Genomic DNA, 24,996 nt, shown 5'->3' with positions numbered 1-24,996 from the left:
CTGTCTCATTCCCACTACCTCCCACTGTCTCATTCCCACTACCTCCCACTGTCTCATTCCCACTACCTCCCACTGTCTCAATCCCACTACCTCCCACTGTCTCATTCCCACTACTTCCCACTGTCTCAATCCCACTACCTCCACTACCTCCCACTGTCTCATTCCCACTACCTCTCACTGTCTCATTCCCACTACCTCCACTACCTCCCACTGTCTCAATCCCACTACCTCCACTACCTCCCACTGTCTCAATCCCACTACCTCCACTACCTCCCACTGTCTCAATCCCACTACCTCCACTACCTCCCACTGTCTCATTCCCACTACCTCCACTACCTCCCACTGTCTCATTCCCACTACCTCCACTACCTCTCACTGTCTCATTCCCACTACCTCCACTACCTCCCACTGTCTCAATCCCACTACCTCCACTACCTCCCACTGTCTCAATCCCACTACCTCCACTACCTCCCACTGTCTCATTCCCACTACCTCTCACTGTCTCATTCCCACTACCTCCACTACCTCCCACTGTCTCATTCCCACAACCTCCCACTGTCTCATTCCCACTACCTCCACTACCTCCCACTGTCTCATTCCCACTACCTCCACTACCTCCCATTGTCTCATTCCCACTGTCTCATTCCCACTACCTCCCACTGTCTCATTCCCACTACCTCCACTACCTCCCACTGTCTCATTCCCACTACCTCTCCCTGTCTCAATCCCACTACCTCCCACTGTCTCATTCCCACTACCTCCCACTGTCTCATTCCCACTACCTCCACTACCTCCCACTGTCTCATTCCCACTACCTCCCACTGTCTCAATCCCACTACCTCTCACTGTCTCATTCCCACTACCTCCACTACCTCCCACTGTCTCAATCCCACTACCTCCACTACCTCCCACTGTCTCATTCCCACTACCTCCCACTGTCTCATTCCCCACTACCTCCCACTGTCTCATTCCCTACCTCCCACTGTCTCATTCCACTACCTCCACTACCTCCCACTGTCTCATTCCCACTACCTCCACTACCTCCCACTGTCTCATTCCCACTACCTCCACTACCTCCCACTGTCTCATTCCCACTACCTCCACTACCTCCCACTGTCTCATTCCCACTACCTCCCACGGTCTCATTCCCACTACCTCCACTACCTCCCACTGTCTCATTCCCACTACCTCCCACTGTCTCATTCCCACTACCTCCCACTGTCTCAATCCCACTACCTCCCACTGTCTCATTCCCACTACCTCCCACTGTCTCATTCCCACTACCTCCCACTGTCTCATTCCCACTACCTCCCACTGTCTCAATCCCACTACCTCCCACTGTCTCATTCCCACTACTTCCCACTGTCTCAATCCCACTACCTCCACTACCTCCCACTGTCTCATTCCCACTACCTCCCACTGTCTCATTCCCACTACCTCCCACTGTCTCATTCCCACTACCTCTCACTGTCTCATTCCCACTACCTCTCACTGTCTCATTCCCACTACCTCCCACTGTCTCATTCCCACTACCTCCACTACCTCCCACTGTCTCATTCCCACTACCTCCACTACCTCCCACTGTCTCATTCCCACTACCTCCACTACCTCCCACTGTCTCATTCCCACTACCTCCCACTGTCTCATTCCCACTACCTCCCACTGTCTCATTCCCACTACCTCCACTGTCTCAATCCCACTACCTCCAACTGTCTCATTCCCACTACCTCCCACTGTCTCATTCCCACTACCTCCCACTGTCTCATTCCACTACCTCCCACTGTCTCCTCCCACTACCTCCCACTGTCTCATTCCCACTACTTCCCACTGTCTCAATCCCACTACCTCCACTACCTCCACTGTCTCATTCCCTACCTCTCACTGTCTCATTCCCACTACCTCCACTACCTCCCACTGTCTCATTCCCACTACCTCCACTACCTCTCACTGTCTCATTCCCACTACCTCCACTACCTCCCACTGTCTCAATCCCACTACCTCCACTACCTCCCACTGTCTCAATCCCACTACCTCCACTACCTCCCACTGTCTCATTCCCACTACCTCCCACTGTCTCATTCCCACTACCTCCCACTGTCTCATTCCCACTACCTCCACTACCTCCCACTGTCTCATTCCCACTACCTCCCATTGTCTCATTCCCACTGTCTCATTCCCACTACCTCCCACTGTCTCATTCCCACTACCTCCACTACCTCCCACTGTCTCATTCCCACTACCTCTCCCTGTCTCAATCCCACTACCTCCCACTGTCTCATTCCCACTACCTCCCACTGTCTCATTCCCACTACCTCCACTACCTCCCACTGTCTCATTCCCACTACCTCCCCTGTCTCAATCCCACTACCTCCCACTGTCTCATTCCCACTACCTCCACTACCTCCCCACTGTCTCAATCCCACTACCTCCACTACCTCCCACTGTCTCATTCCCACTACCTCCCACTGTCTCATTCCCACTACCTCCACTACCTCCCACTGTCTCATTCCCACTACCTCCCACTGTCTCATTCCCACTACCTCCACTACCTCCCACTGTCTCATTCCCACTACCTCCACTACCTCCCACTGTCTCATTCCCACTACCTCCACTACCTCCCACTGTCTCATTCCCACTACCTCCACTACCTCCCACTGTCTCATTCCCACTACCTCCCACTGTCTCATTCCCACTACCTCCACTACCTCCCACTGTCTCATTCCCACTACCTCCACTACTGTCTCATTCCCACTACCTCCCACTGTCTCATTCCCACTACCTCCACTACCTCCCACTGTCTCATTCCAACAAACTCCCACTGTCTCATTCCCCTCCACTACCTCCCACTGTCTCATTCCCACTACCTCCCACTGTCTCATTCCCACTACCTCCACTACCTCCCACTGTCTCATTCCCACTACCTCCACTACCTCCCACTGTCTCATTCCCACTACCTCCCACTGTCTCATTCCCTACCTCTCACTGTCTCATTCCCACTACCTCCACTACCTCCCACTGTCTCATTCCCACTACCTCCCACTGTCTCATTCCCACTACCTCCCACTGTCTCATTCCCACTACCTCCCACTGTCTCATTCCCACTACCTCCACTACCTCCCACTGTCTCATTCCCACTACCTCCCACTGTCTCATTCCCACTACCTCCCACTGTCTCATTCCCACTACCTCCACTACCTCCCACTGTCTCATTCCCACTACCTCCACTACCTCCCACTGTCTCAATCCCACTACCTCCACTACCTCCCACTGTCTCAATCCACTACCTCCACTACCTCCCACTGTCTCAATCCTACCTCCACTACCTCCCACTGTCTCATTCCCACTACCTCCACTACCTCCACTGTCTCATTCCCACTACCTCCACTACCTCTCACTGTCTCATTCCCACTACCTCCACTACCTCCCACTGTCTCAATCCCACTACCTCCACTACCTCCCACTGTCTCATCCCACTACCTCCACTACCTCCCACTGTCTCATTCCCACTACCTCTCACTGTCTCATTCCCACTACCTCCACTACCTCCCACTGTCTCATTCCCAACCTCCCACTGTCTCATTCCCACTACCTCCACTACCTCCCACTGTCTCATTCCCACTACCTCCACTACCTCCCATTGTCTCATTCCACTGTCTCATTCCCACTACCTCCCACTGTCTCATTCCCACTACCTCCACTACCTCCCACTGTCTCATTCCCACTACCTCTCCCTGTCTCAATCCTACCTCCCACTGTCTCATTCCTACCTCCCACTGTCTCATTCCCACTACCTCCACTACCTCCCACTGTCTCATTCCCACTACCTCCACTGTCTCACCTCCTCTCACTGTCTCATTCCCTACCTCCACTACCTCCCACTGTCTCATTCCCACTACCTCCACTACCTCCCACTGTCTCATTCCCACTACCTCCCACTGTCTCATTCCCACTACCTCCACTACCTCCCACTGTCTCATTCCCACTACCTCCCACTGTCTCATTCCCACTACCTCCACTACCTCCCACTGTCTCATTCCCACTACCTCCACTACCTCCCACTGTCTCATTCCCACTACCTCCACTACCTCCCACTGTCTCATTCCCACTACCTCCACTACCTCCCACTGTCTCATTCCCACTACCTCCCACCGTCTCATTCCCACTACCTCCACTACCTCCCACTGTCTCATTCCCACTACCTCCCACTGTCTCATTCCCACTACCTCCCACTGTCTCAATCCCACTACCTCCCACTGTCTCATTCCCACTACCTCCCACTGTCTCATTCCACTACCTCCCACTGTCTCATTCCCACTACCTCCCACTGTCTCAATCCCACTACCTCCCACTGTCTCATTCCCACTACTTCCCACTGTCTCAATCCCACTACCTCCACTACCTCCCACTGTCTCATTCCCACTACCTCCCACTGTCTCATTCCCACTACCTCCACTGTCTCATTCCTACCTCCCACTGTCTCATTCCCACTACCTCCACTGTCTCATTCCTCCTCTCACTGTCTCATTCCCACTACCTCCCACTGTCTCATTCCCACTACCTCCACTACCTCCCACTGTCTCATTCCCACTACCTCTCACTGTCTCATTCCCACTACCTCTCACTGTCTCATTCCCACTACCTCCCACTGTCTCATTCCCACTACCTCCACTACCTCCCACTGTCTCATTCCCACTACCTCCACTACCTCCCCACTGTCTCATTCCCACTACCTCCACTACCTCCCACTGTCTCATTCCCACTACCTCCCACTGTCTCATTCCCACTACCTCCCACTGTCTCATTCCTCCTCCACTGTCTCAATCCCACTACCTCCAACTGTCTCATTCCCACTACCTCCACTGTCTCATTCCTCCTCCCACTGTCTCATTCCCACTACCTCCCACTGTCTCAATCCCACTACCTCCCACTGTCTCATTCCCCGATACTTCCCACTGTCTCAATCCCACTACCTCCACTACCTCCCACTGTCTCATTCCCACTACCTCTCACTGTCTCATTCCCACTACCTCCACTACCTCCCACTGTCTCATTCCCACTACCTCCACTACCTCTCACTGTCTCATTCCCACTACCTCCACTACCTCCCACTGTCTCAATCCCACTACCTCCACTACCTCCCACTGTCTCAATCCCACTACCTCCACTACCTCCCACTGTCTCATTCCCACTACCTCCCACTGTCTCATTCCCACTACCTCCACTACCTCCCACTGTCTCATTCCCACTACCTCCACTACCTCCCACTGTCTCATTCCCACTACCTCCACTACCTCCCACTGTCTCATTCCCACTGTCTCATTCCCACTACCTCCCACTGTCTCATTCCCACTACCTCCCACTGTCTCATTCCCACTACCTCTCCCTGTCTCAATCCCACTACCTCCCACTGTCTCATTCCCACTACCTCCCACTGTCTCATTCCCACTACCTCCACTACCTCCCACTGTCTCATTCCCACTACCTCTCACTGTCTCATTCCCACTACCTCCACTACCTCCCACTGTCTCATTCCCACTACCTCCACTACCTCCCACTGTCTCATTCCCACTACCTCCCACTGTCTCATTCCCACTACCTCCACTACCTCCCACTGTCTCATTCCCACTACCTCCCACTGTCTCATTCCCACTACCTCCACTACCTCCCACTGTCTCATTCCCACTACCTCCACTACCTCCCACTGTCTCATTCCCACTACCTCCACTACCTCCCACTGTCTCATTCCCACTACCTCCCACTGTCTCATTCCCACTACCTCCACTACCTCCCACTGTCTCATTCCCACTACCTCCACTACCTCCCACTGTCTCATTCCCACTACCTCCCACTGTCTCATTCCCACTACCTCCACTACCTCCCACTGTCTCATTCCAACAAACTCCCACTGTCTCATTCCCACTACCTCCACTACCTCCCACTGTCTCATTCCCACTACCTCCACTACCTCCCACTGTCTCATTCCCACTACCTCCACTACCTCCCACTGTCTCATTCCCACTACCTCCCACTGTCTCATTCCCACTACCTCCACTACCTCCCACTGTCTCATTCCCACTACCTCCCACTGTCTCATTCCCACTACCTCCACTACCTCCCACTGTCTCATTCCCACTACCTCCCACTGTCTCATTCCCACTACCTCCCACTGTCTCATTCCCACTACCTCCCACTGTCTCATTCCCACTACCTCCACTACCTCCCACTGTCTCATTCCCACTACCTCCCACTGTCTCATTCCCACTACCTCCCACTGTCTCATTCCCACTACCTCCACTACCTCCCACTGTCTCATTCCCACTACCTCCCACTGTCTCATTCCCACTACCTCCCACTGTCTCAATCCCACTACCTCCACTACCTCTCACTGTCTCATTCCCACTACCTCCCACTGTCTCATTCCCACTACCTCCACTACCTCCCATTGTCTCATTCCCACTACCTCCCACTGTCTCATTCCCACTAACTCCCACTGTCTCATTCCCACTACCTCCACTACCTCCCACTGTCTCATTCCCACTACCTCCACTACCTCTCACTGTCTCATTCCCACTACCTCCCACTGTCTCATTCCCACTACCTCCCACTGTCTCATTCCCACTACCTCCCACTGTCTCATTCCCACTACCTCCACTACCTCCCATTGTCTCATTCCCACTACCTCCCACTGTCTCATTCCCACTACCTCCACTACCTCTCACTGTCTCATTCCCACTACCTCCCACTGTCTCATTCCCACTACCTCCCACTGTCTCATTCCCACTACCTCCCACTGTCTCATTCCCACTACCTCCCACTGTCTCAATCCCACTACCTCCCACTGTCTCATTCCCACTACCTCCCACTGTCTCAATCCCACTACCTCCCACTGTCTCATTCCCACTACCTCCCACTGTCTCATTCCCACTACCTCCCACTGTCTCATTCCCACTACCCCCACTACCTCCCACTGTCTCATTCCCACTACCTCCACTACCTCCCACTGTCTCATTCCCACTACCTCCCACTGTCTCAATCCCACTACCTCCACTACCTCCCACTGTCTCATTCCCACTACCTCCCACTGTCTCATTCCCACTACCTCCACTACCTCCCACTGTCTCATTCCCACTACCTCCACCAACTCCCACTGTCTCAATACCACTACCTCCACTACCTCTCACTGTCAAAACCCCTCTAATCCCACTGTCTCATTCCCACTACCTCCCACTGTCTCAATCCCACTACCTCTCACTGTCTCATTCCCACTACCTCCCACTGTCTCATTCCCACTACCTCCCACTGTCTCATTCCCACTACCTCCACTACCTCCCACTGTCTCATTCCCACTACCTCCCACTGTCTCATTCCCACTACCTCCACTACCTCCCACTGTCTCATTCCCACTACCTCCACCAACTCCCACTGTCTCAATACCACTACCTCCACTACCTCTCACTGTCTCATTCACACTGTCTCAATCCCACTCCCTCCACTACCTCTCACTGTCAAAACCCCACTACCTCCCACTGTCTCATTCCCACTACCTCCCACTGTCTCAATCCCACTACCTCCACTGTCTCATTCCCACTACCTCTCACTGTCTCATTCCCACTACCTCTCACTGTCTCATTCCCACTACCTCCCACTGTCTCATTCCCACTACCTCCCACTGTCTCATTCCCACTACCTCCCACTGTCTCATTCCCACTACCTCCCACTGTCTCATTCCCACTACCTCCACTACCTCCCACTGTCTCATTCCCACTACCTCCCACTGTCTCAATCCCACTACCTCCACTACCTCCCACTGTCTCAATCCCACTACCTCCCACTGTCTCCTCCCTCCTCCCGTCCCACCTCTCCTCTCTCCTCCCCTCGCTCCACCCCACCTCTCTCCTCCCCTCGCTCCACCCCACCTCTCTCCTCCCCTCCCACCTCGCTCCACCCCACCTCTCTCCTCCCCTCCCACCTCGCTCCACCCCACCTCTCTCCTCCCCTCCCACCTCGCTCCACCCCAACTCTCTCCCACCTCACTCCACCCCACCTCTCTCCTCCCTCCTCCCACCTCACACCCCACCTCTCTCCTCCCCTCCCACCTCGCTCCTCACCCCACCTCTCTCCCACCCCTCCCCCTCTCTCCTCCCCTCGCTCCACCCCACCTCTCTCCTCCCACCTCTCTCCTCCTCCCACCTCGCTCCACCCCACCTCTCTCTCCCTCCCTCCCTCCTCCTCCTCGCTCCACCCCCCCTCTCTCTCTCCCCTCCCCTCCCTCCTCGCTCCACCCCACCTCTCTCCTCCCCTCCCTCCTCTCTGACTGTTATTGCCAAATGTTTGCATCATCCACACAAAGAGAACGAGGGGAGGAGGGGGGAAAACGGAGAGGAGCTTTCTCTCTCTCTGCTCTCCTCAGCAACAGAGTGAAAAGGGGTACAGGGAAGGGGGGTCTAATTCAAGTCACACACACACACAGGTATACCACATCACAGTCCCGAGCTTATGGAATCACAAACCCCTTTTATCAAAGACATAATTTAATATGTAAGTACCGCAATGTGTATATATATATATGAGAGAGAGAGAGAGAGAGAGAGAGAGAGAGAGAGAGAGAGAGAGAGAGAGAGAGAGAGAGAGAGAGAGAGAGAGAGAGAGAGAGAGAGAGAGAGAGAGAGAGAGAGAGAGAGAGAGAGAGAGAGAGAGAGAGAGAGAGAGAGAGAGAGAGAGAGAGAGAGAGAGAGAGAGAGAGAGAGAGAGACCTAAATGCCAGAACCTGACACCCTCAGCACACAGGGGGACAAACACCTTCCTGGAGGTGACAGCATTCCCTCCCCCATATCCCCTAGGCACAACTATGACATCATAACCAACATAAACGGGCCACAACTCCTGCAGCTCTGTTGCATGCTGGGTATGTACATAGTGAATGGTAGGCTTCGAGGGGAGTCCTATGGTAGGTACACCTACAGCTCATCTCTTGGCAGTAGTACTGTAGACTACTTTATCACTGACCTCAACCCAGAGTCTCTCAGAGCGTTCACAGTCAGCCCACTGACACCCCTATCAGATCACAGCAAAATCACAGAACAATACTCAATCATGAGGCATCAAAATCAAATTAACTGAGAAATATTAACAAATGCTATAGATGGAAGGAAAGTAGTGTAGAAATCTACCAAAAAACTATTAGGCAACAACAAATTAGGGCTGGCCAAAATATTATTGGATGGTATGACAGTGTTTTTTTTAATTCTATAAGTTCTACATTTGCTTTATGAGTAGTGAGTGACCCGAGGGTGGCAACATTCTAAGTGACTTCAGTGTCTTTTTCCATTCTGATTGGTTTATACTGTTCAACTTCCACCAAAACTCATTTCAGACATTTTATAATTTCCTGCACTCAATTGACAGTGGTGGAAAAAGTACCCAACCAGGCTTTAACTTAGCCTGGTCCAGGATCTGTTTGTAGTAGGGCCAGTGATGGAAAAAGTACCCAACCAGGCTTTAACTTAGCCTGGTCCCAGATCTGTTTGTAGTAGGGCCAGTGGTGGAAAAAGTACCTAATTGTCTTGAGTAAAAGTAAAGACACGTGGAAAGAAAATGACTGAAGTAAAAGTGAAAGTCACCCAGTAAAATACTACTTGAGTAAAAGTCTAAAAAGTATTTGGTTTTAAATGTACTTAAGTATCAAAAGTAAAATTATGAATAATTTCAAATTCCTTATATTAAGTAAACCAGATGGCGCCATTTTATTTCTTCTTTATTTACGGATAACCAGGGGACCACTCCAACATTTAGACATAATTTACAAACAAAGCATTTGTGTTTAGTGAGTCCTCCAGATCAGAGGCAGTAGGGATGACCAGGGATGTTCTCTGTTTAGTGAGTCCTCCAGATCAGAGACAGTAGGGATGACCAGGGATGTTCTCTGTTTAGTGAGTCCTCCAGATCAGAGACAGTAGGGATGACCAGGGATGTTCTCTGTTTAGTGAGTCCTCCAGATCAGAGGCAGTAGGGATAACCAGGGATGTTCTCTGTTTAGTGAGTCCTCCAGATCAGAGACAGTAGGGATGACCAGGGATGTTCTCTGTTTAGTGAGTCCTCCAGATCAGAGGCAGTAGTGATGACCAGGGATGTTCTCTGTTTAGTGAGTCCTCCAGATCAGAGACAGTAGGGATGACCAGGGATGTTCTCTGTTTAGTGAGTCCTCCAGATCAGAGGCTAGTAGGGATGACCAGGGATGTTCTCTGTTTCGTGAGTCCTCCAGATCAGAGACAGTAGGGATGACCAGGGATGTTCTCTGTTTAGTGAGTCCTCCAGATCAGAGGCAGTAGGAATGACCAGGGATGTTCTATGTTTAGTGAGTCCTCCAGATCAGAGGCAGTAGGGATAACCAGGGATGTTCTCTGTTTAGTGAGTCCTCCAGATCAGAGACAGTAGGGATGACCAGGGATGTTCTCTGTTTAGTGAGTCCTCCAGATCAGAGGCTAGTAGGGATGACCAGGGATGTTCTCTGTTTAGTGAGTCCTCCAGATCAGAGGCTAGTAGGGATGACCAGGGATGTTCTCTGTTTAGTGAGTCCTCCAGATCAGAGGCAGTAGGAATGACCAGGGATGTTCTCTTGATAAGTGTGTCAAAATCTAACGAGTACCTCTGTTTGTCAGAGAGAATGTATGGAGTAGAAAGTACAGCATTTTCTTTCGGAATGTAGTGAATAAAAGTAGTTAAAAAAAACAATAGTAAATTAAAGTACAGATAACAAAAAAAAAATTAAGTAGTACTTGAAAGTATTTGTACTTAAGTACTTTACACTACTGCTCAGTAAACATAATTTCCCCACAGCCAAGTAGGGCTGCACTATATGGGCAAATAATCTAGGACTTATTTTTAACAAAATGTTGCATTTGAAAAGAAAAGGGCAACCAGTGAAGAACAAACACCATTGTAAATTCATATTTATGTTTGAAATGTCTTTATTGTTTTGAAATTTCTGTATGTGTAATGTTTAATGTTCATTTTTATTGTTTATTTCACTTTTTTATATTATCTACCTCACTTGCTTTGGCAATGTTAACACATGTTTCCCATGCCAATAAAGTCCCTTAAATTGAGAGATGCAGAGAGAGAGAGACACACACAGAGAGAGAGAGAGAGAGAGAGACAGAGAGAGACACAGATAGAGAGAGAGACACAGATAGAGAGAGAGACACAGATAGAGAGACACACAGATAGAGAGAGAGACACAGATAGAGAGAGAGAGAGAGACACAGATAGATAGAGAGAGACACTGACACCCACAGAGAGACACAGAGAGAGAGAGACACTGACACCCACAGAGAGACACAGAGAGAGAGAGACACTGACACACAGAGAGACACAGAGAGAGAGAGACACTGACACCCACAGAGAGACACAGAGAGAGAGAGACACTGACACACAGAGAGACAGAGAGAGAGAGAGAGACCCTGACACACACAGAGAGAGAAACAGACACACAGTGGAGTTGGGGTGAGGTCACTACTAGACAGCAGAACAGTCTGTATGTTTGAGCAAAGCCACTGAAGAGACCTCTTCACAGCACAGCCACTACCCTGCACGTGGTACAGAACACACACTGCAATAAATATTGACAATAGTCAAGATGGGTTTTGGGAATGTGTGTGTGTGTGTGTGTGTGTGTGTGTGTGTGTGTGTGTGTGTGTGTGTGTGTGTGTGTGTGTGTGTGCGCGCGCGCGCATATCTCTCTCTCACTGTGTTGGTTGGCCATCCACACCTGGCACTATAAGAGCCTATTCATAATGATAACATTAAGGTGTGTTATTAACAGCTCAGATTAAACAGAGATGATAACATTAAACAGAGATGATAACATTAAGGTGTGTTATTAACAGCTCAGATTAAACAGCGATGATAACATTAAACAGAGATGATAACATTAAGGTGTGTTATTAACAGCTCAGATTAAACAGAGATGATAACATTAAACAGAGATGATAACATTAAGGTGTGTTATTAACAGCTCAGATTAAACAGCGATGATAACATTAAGGTGTGTTATTAACAGCTCAGATTAAACAGCGATGATAACATTAAGGTGTGTTATTAACAGCTCAGATTAAACAGAGATGATAACATTAAACAGAGATGATAACATTAAGGTGTGTTATTAACAGCTCAGATTAAACAGCGATGATAACATTAAACAGAGATGATAACATTAAGGTGTGTTATTAACAGCTCAGATTAAACAGATGATAACATTAAGGTGTGTTATTAACAGCTCAGATTAAACAGAGATGATAACATTAAACAGAGATGATAACATTAAGGTGTGTTATTAACAGCTCAGATTAAACAGAGATGATAACATTAAGGTGTGTTATTAACAGCTCAGATTAAACAGAGATGATAACATTAAGGTGTGTTATTAACAGCTCAGATTAAACAGAGATGATAACATTAAAGTGTGTTATTAACAGCTCAGATTAAACAGAGATGATAACATTAAGGTGTGTTATTAACAGCTCAGATTAAACAGAGATGATAACATTAAACAGAGATGATAACATTAAACAGAGATGATAACATTAAGGTGTGTTATTAACAGCTCAGATTAAAGGCTATCCACCAGTACATGTGTTATTATATATTGGACCTATCAGTCACTAGTAGACCTATCAGTCACTAGTAGACCTATCAGTCATTGTATAGTAGACCTATCAGTCACTAGTAGACCTATCAGTCACTAGTAGACCTATCAGTCACTGTATAGTAGACCTATCAGTCATTGTATAGTAGACCTATCAGTCACTAGTAGACCTATCAGTCATTGTATAGTAGACCTATCAGTCACTAGTAGACCTATCAGTCACTAGTAGACCTATCAGTCACTAGTAGACCTATCAGTCATTGTATAGTAGACCTATCAGTCACTAGTAGACCTATCAGTCACTAGTAGACCTATCAGTCACTAGTAGACCTATCAGTCACTAGTAGACCTATCAGTCACTAGTAGACATATCAGTCATTGTATAGTAGACCTATCAGTCATTGTATAGTAGACCTATCAGTCACTAGTAGACCTATCAGTCACTAGTAGACCTATCAGTCACTGTATAGTAGACCTATCAGTCATTAGTAGACCTATCAGTCACTGTATAGTAGACCTATCAGTCATTGTATAGTAGACCTACCAGTCACTAGTAGACCTATCAGTCACTGTATAGTAGACCTATCAGTCATTGTATAGTAGACCTACCAGTCACTAGTAGACCTATCAGACCTAAACTAAAGTGATATAATTGTAAAATAACAATAACATCACATTGTAATGTGAAATGTCTATTTATATGTGAAGTGTCTATTCATATGTGAAGTGTCTATTTATATGTGAAGTGTCTATTTATATGTGAAGTGTCTATTTATATGTGAAGTGTCTATTTATATGTGAAGTGTCTATTCATATGTGAAGTGTCTATTCATATGTGAAGTGTCTATTTATATGTGAAGTGTCTATTTATATGTGAAGTGTCTATTCATATGTGAAGTGTCTATTTATATGTGAAGTGTCTATTTATATGTGAAGTGTCTATTTATATGTGAAATGTCTATTTATATGTGAAGTGTCTATTTATATGTGAAGTGTCTATTTATATGTGAAGTGTCTATTTATATGTGAAGTGTCTATTTATATGTGAAGTGTCTATTCATATGTGAAGTGTCTATTCATATGTGAAGTGTCTATTCATATGTGAAGTGTCTATTCATATGTGAAGTGTCTATTTATATGTGAAGTGTCTATTCATATGTGAAGTGTCTATTCATATGTGAAGTGTCTATTCATATGTGAAGTGTCTATTCATATGTGAAGTGTCTATTCATATGTGAAGTGTCTATTCATATGTGAAGTGTCTATTTATATGTGAAGTGTCTATTCATATGTGAAGTGTCTATTCATATGTGAAGTGTCTATTCATATGTGAAGTGTCTATTTATATGTGAAGTGTCTATTCATATGTGAAGTGTCTATTCATATGTGAAGTGTCTATTCATATGTTTAGTGTCTTCATATGTGAAGTGTCTATTTATATGTGAAGTGTCTATTTATATGTGAAGTGTCTATTCATATGTGAAGTGTCTATTTATATGTGAAGTGTCTATTTATATGTGAAGTGTCTATTCATATGTGAAGTGTCTATTTATATGTGAAGTGTCTATTCATATGTGAAGTGTCTATTCATATGTGAAGTGTCTATTCATATGTTTAGTGTCTTCATATGTGAAGTGTCTATTTATATGTGAAGTGTCTTCATATGTGAAGTGTCTATTTATATGTTTAGTGTCATCATATGTGAAGTGTCTATTTATATGTGAAGTGTCTATTTATATGTGAAGTGTCTATTTATATGTTTAGTGTCGTCATATGTGAAGTGTCTATTTATATGTGAAGTGTCTATTTATATGTGAAGTGTCTATTTATATGTGAAATGTCTATTTATATGTGAAGTGTCTATTTATATGTTTAGTGTCTTCATATGTGAAGTGTCTATTTATATGTGAAGTGTCTATTTATATGTGAAGTGTCTATTTATATGTGAAGTGTCTATTTATATGTTTAGTGTCTTCATATGTGAAGTGTCTATTTATATGTGAAGTGTCTATTTATATGTGAAGTGTCTATTTATATGTGAAGTGTCTATTTATATGTTTAGTGTCGTCATATGTGAAGTGTCTATTTATATGTGAAGTGTCTATTTATATGTGAAGTGTCTATTTATATGTGAAGTGTCTATTTATATGTGAAGTGTCTATTTATATGTTTAGTGTCTTCATATGTGAAGTGTCTATTTATATGTGAAGTGTCTATTTATATGTGAAGTGTCTATTTATATGTGAAGTGTCTATTTATATGTGAAATGTCTATTTATATGTGAAGTGTCTATTCATATGTGAAGTGTCTATTTATATGTGAAGTGTCTATTTATATGTGAAGTGTCTATTCATATGTGAAGTGTCTATTTATATGTGAAGTGTCTATTTATATGTGAAGTATCTATTCATATGTGAAGTGTCTATTTATATGTGAAGTGTCTATTTATATGTGAAGTGTCTATTCATATGTGAAGTGTCTATTCATATGTGAAGTGTCTATTTATATGTGAAGTGTCTATTTATATGTGAAGTGTCTATTTATATGTGAAGTGTCTATTTATATGTGAAGTGTCTATTTATATGTGAAGTGTCTATTTATATGTGAAGTGTCTATTTATATGTGAAGTATCTATTCATATGTGAAGTGTCTATTTATATGTGAAGTGTCTATTTATATGTGAAGTGTCTATTTATATGTGAAGTGTCTATTTATATGTGAAGTGTCTATTTATATGTGAAGTATCTATTTATATGTGAAGTGTCTATTTATATGTTTAGTGTCTTCATATGTGAAGTGTCTATTTATATGTTTAGTGTCTTCATATGTGAAGTGTCTATTCATATGTGAAGTGTCTATTTATATGTGAAGTGTCTATTCATATGTGAAGTGTCTATTTATATGTGAAGTGTCTATTTATATGTGAAATGTCTATTTATATGTGAAGTGTCTATTTATATGTGAAGTGTCTATTCATATGTGAAGTGTCTATTTATATGTGAAGTGTCTATTTATATGTGAAGTGTCTATTTATATGTGAAGTGTCTATTCATATGTGAAGTGTCTATTCATATGTGAAGTGTCTATTTATATGTGAAGTGTCTATTTATATGTGAAGTGTCTATTTATATGTGAAGTGTCTATTTATATGTGAAGTGTCTATTTATATGTGAAGTGTCTATTTATATGTGAAGTGTCTATTTATATGTGAAGTGTCTATTCATATGTGAAGTGTCTATTTATATGTGAAGTGTCTATTTATATGTGAAGTGTCTATTTATATGTGAAGTGTCTATTCATATGTGAAGTGTCTATTCATATGTGAAGTGTCTATTTATATGTGAAGTGTCTATTTATATGTGAAGTGTCTATTTATATGTGAAGTGTCTATTTACATGTGAAGTGTCTTTTCATATGTGAAATGTCTATTTATATGTGAAGTGTCTATTTATATGTGAAGTGTCTATTTATATGTGAAGTGTCTATTTACATGTGAAGTGTCTTTTCATATGTGAAATGTCTATTTATATGTGAAGTGTCTTTTCATATGTGAAATGTCTATTTATATGTGAAGTGTCTTCATATGTGAAGTGTCTATTTATATGTGAAGTGTCTATTTATATGTGAAGTGTCTTCATATGTGAAGTGTCTATTTATATGTGAAGTGTCTATTCATATGTGAAGTGTCTATTTATATGTGAAATGTCTATTTATATGTGAAGTGTCTATTTATATGTTTAGTGTCTTCATATGTGAAGTGTCTATTCATATGTGAAATGTCTATTTATATGTGAAGTGTCTATTCATATGTGAAGTGTCTATTTATATGTGAAGTGTCTATTTATATGTGAAGTGTCTATTCATATGTGAAGTGTCTATTTATATGTGAAGTGTCTATTCATATGTGAAGTGTCTATTTATATGTGAAGTGTCTATTTATATGTGAAGTGTCTATTTATATGTGAAGTGTCTATTTATATGTGAAGTGTCTATTTATATGTGAAGTGTCTATTTATATGTGAAGTGTCTATTCATATGTGAAGTGTCTATTTATATGTGAAGTGTCTATTTATATGTGAAGTGTCTATTTATATGTGAAGTGTCTATTCATATGTGAAGTGTCTATTTATATGTGAAGTGTCTATTTATATGTGAAGTGTCTATTCATATGTGAAGTGTCTATTTATATGTGAAGTGTCTATTTATATGTGAAGTGTCTATTTATATGTGAAGTGTCTATTCATATGTGAAGTGTCTATTCATATGTGAAGTGTCTATTTATATGTGAAGTGTCTATTTATATGTGAAGTGTCTATTTATATGTGAAGTGTCTATTTACATGTGAAGTGTCTTTTCATATGTGAAATGTCTATTTATATGTGAAGTGTCTATTTATATGTGAAGTGTCTATTTATATGTGAAGTGTCTATTTACATGTGAAGTGTCTTTTCATATGTGAAATGTCTATTTATATGTGAAGTGTCTTTTCATATGTGAAATGTCTATTTATATGTGAAGTGTCTTCATATGTGAAGTGTCTATTTATATGTGAAGTGTCTATTTATATGTGAAGTGTCTTCATATGTGAAGTGTCTATTTATATGTGAAGTGTCTATTCATATGTGAAGTGTCTATTTATATGTGAAATGTCTATTTATATGTGAAGTGTCTATTTATATGTTTAGTGTCTTCATATGTGAAGTGTCTATTCATATGTGAAATGTCTATTTATATGTGAAGTGTCTATTCATATGTGAAGTGTCTATTTATATGTGAAGTGTCTATTTATATGTGAAGTGTCTATTCATATGTGAAGTGTCTATTCATATGTGAAGTGTCTATTCATATGTGAAGTGTCTATTCATATGTGAAGTGTCTATTTATATGTGAAGTGTCTATTTATATGTGAAGTGTCTATTTATATGTGAAGTGTCTATTTATATGTGAAGTGTCTATTTATATGTGAAGTGTCTATTTATATGTGAAGTGTCTATTTATATGTGAAGTGTCTATTCATATGTGAAGTGTCTATTTATATGTGAAGTGTCTATTTATATGTGAAGTGTCTATTCATATGTGAAGTGTCTATTTATATGTGAAGTGTCTATTTATATGTGAAGTGTCTATTCATATGTGAAGTGTCTAAGTTTTTAATAGTATTGTAATCCAGTTATCAAAGTTGTCAAACTCAGGAATAAATCCTCACATCAAGTTGACTGGTAAAATGGGTCACCTGACAAAAAAATCAGTGTTTTTCGTCCCTTGCTGAAAATAATCATTCCACATGCATGGAAAAATGGAAAAAAAAAGTATTCAAGCATCAGTAAAAACGGTCAACTAGCCCTACCTTCTCTCCAGTCATGGCGTGAAGTCCCTCTCGGACTTTAGCGAAGGAGCCCTCTCCAAGTTTCCTCCCGATCAAGTAGTTTCCGACCCGCTTAGTGTGGTAAAAATTACGGAGGATATCCGCAGCAGGACTGCCTAGAGAAGCCGGGATAACGTTCTCCGGTGTAGAGGCCGGGGCTTTACTCCCGGGGACAACGTTCTCCGGTGTAGAGGCCGGGGCTTTACTCCCGGGGACAACGTTCTCCGGTGTGGAGGCCGGGGCTTTACCCCCGTGTAACCGGAGACTATCGACAACCATGTCAACGCCAGCGGCTGTCATAAAAACTCCTAACTGTCAAACTACAAAATCACGGTTTATTTTCAGCCTTTAGAGAAGTTTCCAACTGTCCGTCCTCGTTGTCCCCTGCGCTCTAAACCTGGCAGGTCCGGTATGTGAGCAGCATCTGAAGTCCCGTCTGCCCGTCCTGTCCGTTGTCCCCGTTGATTGTATATAGGCCAATTTAACCGGAACCCGAGCCACCTGTTCAACCAACACGTCAACATGCAGTGTGCGTATTTTCCAAGAGCTTGTCCCGAACTTGACGCGTCCAAACGTGTTCAAACACTTAAACGGTCTCATAAAGAAAATAGAAATCAAAATAGGCTTCTTGACTGAGAAATAAATATCTAAATATTTCCAAAAGTTGCCCAAATGTGTTAAAGGGGAGTGTAAATATCCTTGTGTTGTTCATTAAACGTCTCTCTCGGTCACTCAATCAATCTTTTCTGGAGCTGAGCGTTCCTTTCCGGTGGGTGGTTATTGGACTTGAGACTGAAGAACGCTGTCGGGTTTGAAGCGACTTTCCCGGTTCAGTGGGTGGGCGTTACTTGTTTGTGAGAAAAAGCTTCTGACTCGGTAACCGGGTTGGGCTGTAGTCCTATCAGACACGGCGGCGGGAGCAGACGTGAGACCCCCCCCCTCACACCTCTCAAGTCAATTCAAAGGGCTCTCTCCTCTCCAAATACAGTAGCCGCCCCTGCAGCTCAAACAAAGGCTGGTCTAACTCTTCCGGAGACTGGATATGGGGATGATATCACCTGGCTCTCTCTCTTCCCTGATTGGAAGGTGACTCCTGGTAGCTAGAGAATATGGATCATGATTAATGAGTCTATTGATTTGTCTCGCTGTTTGGCGAGAGCCACCCTTCCTCCCCTCCTACAAAGGGAGTCGTGTCTTGAATATAGATAACCTCGTGGTGTAAACTAGGCTATGTTATTAACCATGAATAGTCTATAAACGTAAATTATGTGTTATGTTTAAGCTAATATGGGGTGGGGGGGGTTGCATGTTATTTTTTTAGGAACAAAGAAATGTTTTGATGTATGATGTTGAACGTTGCGTAAAAGGGCTGTGACGCGGCACTCCACACGATCAGCTCCGTTACCAAAATAACACGGAGAGAGACTCTGCGTACCGAATAACCAAATGAGCTACACACCAACATGCTTGTCTAATACAGTGATGTCTCAAGACAAATGTGACAGTGTTCTGCTCTAAATTACATTCTAAAGACAATAACCATTGTGTTGTCTTTCTATGAGTGTGTTATCAGTGCAGTGCAAAGGATACAGCTATTGCATCAGATGAGTTGGTCCTCAATACGAGAGAAGTAGCACGCGGGGAAACTAAAACGGTTTCCCTTTTCTCCGTTTATTCATCACCGTGGAGAAGCAGACTGTTTTAATTCATGAATTAATGATAATTCAAGTGAACAAAGAGCAACAGAGTCCCTTTGAAGGTCTCTTCATCTGAGAGGAATGAGCTCAGTCTCTCTCCTGTCAGTCTCTATAAACACACATAGTCTGTCAACACTTAAAGGGTTTATCAGTCTGTCAACACTTAAAGGGTTTATCATAGTCTGTCAACACTTAAAGGATTTATAAGTCTGTCAACACTTAAAGGGATTATCAGTCTGTCAACACTTAAAGGATTTATCAGTCTGTCAACACTTAAAGGGATTATCAGTCTGTCAACACTTAAAGGATTTATCAGTCTGTCAACACTTAAAGGGATTATCAGTCTGTCAACACTTAAAGGATTTATCAGTCTGTCAACACTTAAAGGGATTAACAGTCTGTCAACACTTAAAGGGATTATCAGTCTGTCAACACTTAAAGGGATTATCAGTCTGTCAACACTTAAAGGGATTATCAGTCTGTCAACACTTAAAGGGTTTATCAGTCTGTCAACACTTAAAGGGTTTATCAGTCTGTCAACACTTAAAGGGATTATCAGTCTGTCAACACTTAAAGGGATTATCAGTCTGTCAACACTTAAAGGGATTATCAGTCTGTCAACACTTAAAGGGTTTATCATAGTCTGTCAACACTTAAAGGGATTATCAGTCTGTCAACACTTAAAGGGTTTATCAGTCTGTCAACACTTAAAGGGATTATCAGTCTGTCAACACTTAAAGGGATTATCAGTCTGTCAACACTTAAAGGGTTTATCAGTCTGTCAACACTTAAAGGGATTATCAGTCTGTCAACACTTAAAGGGTTTATCAGTCTGTCAACACTTAAAGGGTTTATCAGTCTGTCAACACTTAAAGGGTTTATCAGTCTGTCAACACTTAAAGGGATTATCATAGTCTGTCAACACTTAAAGGGTTTATAAGTCTGTCAACACTTAAAGGGATTATCAGTCTGTCAACACTTAAAGGGATTATCAGTCTGTCAACACTTAAAGGGTTTATCAGTCTGTCAACACTTAAGATTTATCAGTCTGTCAACACTTAAAGGGATTATCAGTCTATCAACACTTAAAGGGATTATCATAGTCTGTCAACACTTAAAGGGATTATCAGTCTGTCAACACTTAAAGGGATTATCAGTCTATCAACACTTAAAGGGTTTATCATAGTCTGTCAACACTTAAAGGGATTATCAGTCTGTCAACACTTAAAGGGTTTATCAGTCTGTCAACACTTAAAGGGATTATCAGTCTGTCAACACTTAAAGGGATTATCAGTCTATCAACACTTAAAGGGATTATCAGTCTGTCAACACTTAAAGGGATTATCAGTCTGTCAACACTTAAAGGGATTATCAGTCTGTCAACACTTAAAGGGTTTATCATAGTCTGTCAACACTTAAAGGGATTATCAGTCTGTCAACACTTAAAGGGATTATCAGTCTGTCAACACTTAAAGGGTTTATCAGTCTATCAACACTTAAAGGGTTTATCAGTCTGTCAACACTTAAAGGATTTATCAGTCTGTCAACACTTAAAGGGTTTATCAGTCTGTCAACACTTAAAGGGTTTATCAGTCTGTCAACACTTAAAGGATTTATCAGTCTGTCAACACTTAAAGGGATTATCATAGTCTGTCAACACTTAAAGGATTTATCAGTCTGTCAACACTTAAAGGGATTATCAGTCTGTCAACACTTAAAGGGTTTATCAGTCTGTCAACACTTAAAGGATTTATCAGTCTGTCAACACTTAAAGGGATTATCATATTCTGTCAACACTTAAAGGGATTATCAGTCTATCAACACTTAAAGGGTTTATCATAGTCTGTCAACACTTAAAGGGATTATCAGTCTGTCAACACTTAAAGGGTTTATCAGTCTGTCAACACTTAAAGGATTTATCAGTCTGTCAACACTTAAAGGGATTATCATAGTCTGTCAACACTTAAAGGGATTATCAGTCTGTCAACACTTAAAGGGTTTATCAGTCTGTCAACACTTAAAGGGATTATCAGTCTGTCAACACTTAAAGGGATTATCATAGTCTGTCAACACTTAAAGGGATTATCAGTCTATCAACACTTAAAGGGATTATCATAGTCTGTCAACACTTAAAGGGATTATCAGTCTGTCAACACTTAAAGGGTTTATCAGTCTGTCAACACTTAAAGGGTTTATCAGTCTGTCAACACTTAAAGGATTTATCAGTCTGTCAACACTTAAAGGGATTATCATAGTCTGTCAACACTTAAAGGGATTATCAGTCTGTCAACACTTAAAGGATTTATCAGTCTGTCAACACTTAAAGGGTTTATCAGTCTGTCAACACTTAAAGGATTTATCAGTCTGTCAACACTTAAAGGGATTATCATAGTCTGTCAACACTTAAAGGGATTATCAGTCTGTCAACACTTAAAGGATTTATCAGTCTGTCAACACTTAAAGGATTTATCAGTCTGTCAACACTTAAAGGGATTATCAGTCTGTCAACACTTAAAGGGTTTATCAGTCTGTCAACACTTAAAGGATTTATCAGTCTGTCAACACTTAAAGGGATTATCAGTCTGTCAACACTTAAAGGATTTATCAGTCTGTCAACACTTAAAGGGATTATCAGTCTGTCAACACTTAAAGGATTTATCAGTCTGTCAACACTTAAAGGGATTATCATAGTCTGTCAACACTTAAAGGGATTATCAGTCTGTCAACCCTTAAAGGATTTATCAGTCTGTCAACACTTAAAGGGTTGATCAGTCTGTCAACCCTTAAAGGATTTATCAGTCTGTCAACACTTAAAGGGATTATCATAGTCTGTCAACACTTAAAGGGATTATCAGTCTGTCAACACTTAAAGGATTTATCAGTCTGTCAACCCTTAAAGGATTTATCAATCTGTCAACACTTAAAGGGATTATCAGTCTGTCAACACTTAAAGGGATTATCAGTCTGTCAACACTTAAAGGGATTATCAGTCTGTCAACACTTAAAGGGATTATCGGTCTGTCAACCCTTAAAGGATTTATCAGTCTGTCAACACTTAAAGGGATTATCAGTCTGTCAACACTTAAAGGGATTATCAGTCTGTCAACCCTTAAAGGATGTATCAGTCTGTCAACACTTAAAGGATTTATCAGTCTGTCAACCCTTAAAGGATGTATCAGTCTGTCAACACTTAAAGGGATTATCAGTCTGTCAACACTTAAAGGGATTATCAGTCTGTCAACACTTAAAGGGATTATCAGTCTGTCAACACTTAAAGGGATTATCAGTCTGTCAACACTTAAAGGGATTATCAGTCTGTCAACACTTAAAGGATTTATCAGTCTGTCAACACTTAAAGGGATTATCAGTCTGTCAACACTTAAAGGGTTTATCAGTCTGTCAACACTTAAAGGGATTATCATAGTCTGTCAACACTTAAAGGGTTTATCAGTCTTTCAACACTTAAAGGATTTATCAGTCTGTCAACACTTAAAGGGATTATCATATTCTGTCAACACTTAAAGGGATTATCAGTCTATCAACACTTAAAGGGTTTATCATAGTCTGTCAACACTTAAAGGGATTATCATATTCTGTCAACACTTAAAGGGATTATCAGTCTATCAACACTTAAAGGGTTTATCATAGTCTGTCAACACTTAAAGGGATTATCAGTCTGTCAACACTTAAAGGGTTTATCATAGTCTGTCAACACTTAAAGGGTTTATCAGTCTGTCAACCCTTAAAGGATTTATCAGTCTGTCAACACGTAAAGGGATTATCATAGTCTGTCAACACTTAAAGGGATTATCAGTCTGTCAACACTTAAAGGGTTTATCAGTCTGTCAACACTTAAAGGGTTTATCAGTCTGTCAACACTTAAAGGGATTATCAGTCTGTCAACACTTAAAGGGATTAACAGTCTGTCAACACTTAAAGGGATTATCAGTCTGTCAACACTTAAAGGGTTTATCAGTCTGTCAACACTTAAAGGGATTATCAGTCTGTCAACACTTAAAGGGATTATCAGTCTGTCAACACTTAAAGGATTTATCAGTCTGTCAACACTTAAAGGATTTATCAGTCTGTCAACACTTAAAGGGATTATCAGTCTGTCAACACTTAAAGGGTTTATCAGTCTGTCAACACTTAAAGGATTTATCAGTCTGTCAACACTTAAAGGGTTTATCAGTCTGTCAACACTTAAAGGGATTATCAGTCTGTCAACACTTAAAGGATTTATCAGTCTGTCAACACTTAAAGGATTTATCAGTCTGTCAACCCTTAAAGGATGTATCAGTCTGTCAACACTTAAAGGGATTATCAGTCTGTCAACACTTAAAGGGATTATCATAGTCTGTCAACACTTAAAGGGATTATCAGTCTGTCAACACTTAAAGGGATTATCAGTCTGTCAACACTTAAAGGGATTATCAGTCTGTCAACACTTAAAGGGATTATCATAGTCTGTCAACACTTAAAGGGATTATCATAGTCTGTCAACACTTAAAGGGTTTATCAGTCTGTCAACACTTAAAGGGATTATCAGTCTGTCAACACTTAAAGGGATTATCATAGTCTAAATGTGCACACATACACACAGCAGTGTTCTAGAATATTGGACCGTGAGTCTTTCATACTTTTATAATTCTCAAGCAATTTCTCCCACTTTCAAAACATTCAAATGAATAGAAAACACCTACTGGACTCACATTGGTTGGGACTTGTGGGAAGGTGTACATTCGAGCTTCGTCCCCCCGCCCAGCGGATGGTGGTCTCAGAGCTGAGTTGTTATGGGACTATGGACTATCGAGTCTCAGCGTCTATTTAATCTGATTTACGCTATAGTCGAAAACATGTAAACATTTTAGACAATTGACTTTCATACTTTTGGAATTCTCAGAACAGGCTCAAATAATTTCTCCAAACTGACACATTCGAATGAATAGATGATTAGTACTGGAGACGTGTTGGTTGGGAATTGTAGGGAGATGGACATTCGCTGTGTGTATTCCCCGTCAAATGGTGGTTTCACAGTCAAGTACCTACTGTATGTCACAATGGGACGCAGGACTATCGAGTCCCAGTGTCTGTGGACTGTGATTTACACTTAATTCACTGCAGTGTGCTTGAAACAAAAGTATACATCTCACGCACCTGTACGGTGTCAGATATAGTGTTGAAATCTATTCCCTCACGCACCTGTACGGTGTCAGATATAGTGTTGAAATCTATTCCCTCACGCACCTGTACGGTGTCAGATAAGGTGTTGAAATCTATTCCCTCACACA

At 42.5% G+C, this 24,996-nt stretch overlaps 1 protein-coding gene across 2 annotated transcripts in view; it reads right to left on the bottom strand.

The window, feature by feature from the left end:
* LOC118382980 (hormonally up-regulated neu tumor-associated kinase homolog A-like) overlaps positions 1-18,892 on the bottom strand; it is a 76,076-nt gene extending 57,184 nt beyond the window's left edge. For both annotated transcript variants that reach the window (XM_052515072.1, XM_052515073.1), the window contains exon 1: positions 17,991-18,892. In XM_052515072.1, the coding sequence (XP_052371032.1) occupies positions 17,991-18,308 (318 nt within the window). In that variant the 5' untranslated portion in view covers positions 18,309-18,892. The remainder of the gene's footprint in view (positions 1-17,990) is intronic.
* Positions 18,893-24,996: the final 6,104 nt, after the last annotated feature.

Source organism: Oncorhynchus keta, unplaced genomic scaffold, assembly GCF_023373465.1.
Source record: "Oncorhynchus keta strain PuntledgeMale-10-30-2019 unplaced genomic scaffold, Oket_V2 Un_scaffold_20464_pilon_pilon, whole genome shotgun sequence".
Classification (NCBI taxonomy): domain Eukaryota; kingdom Metazoa; phylum Chordata; class Actinopteri; order Salmoniformes; family Salmonidae; genus Oncorhynchus; species Oncorhynchus keta.
The sequence above is the reverse complement of the archived record's forward strand: the minus strand, read 5'-3'. Positions and strand labels throughout refer to the sequence as shown.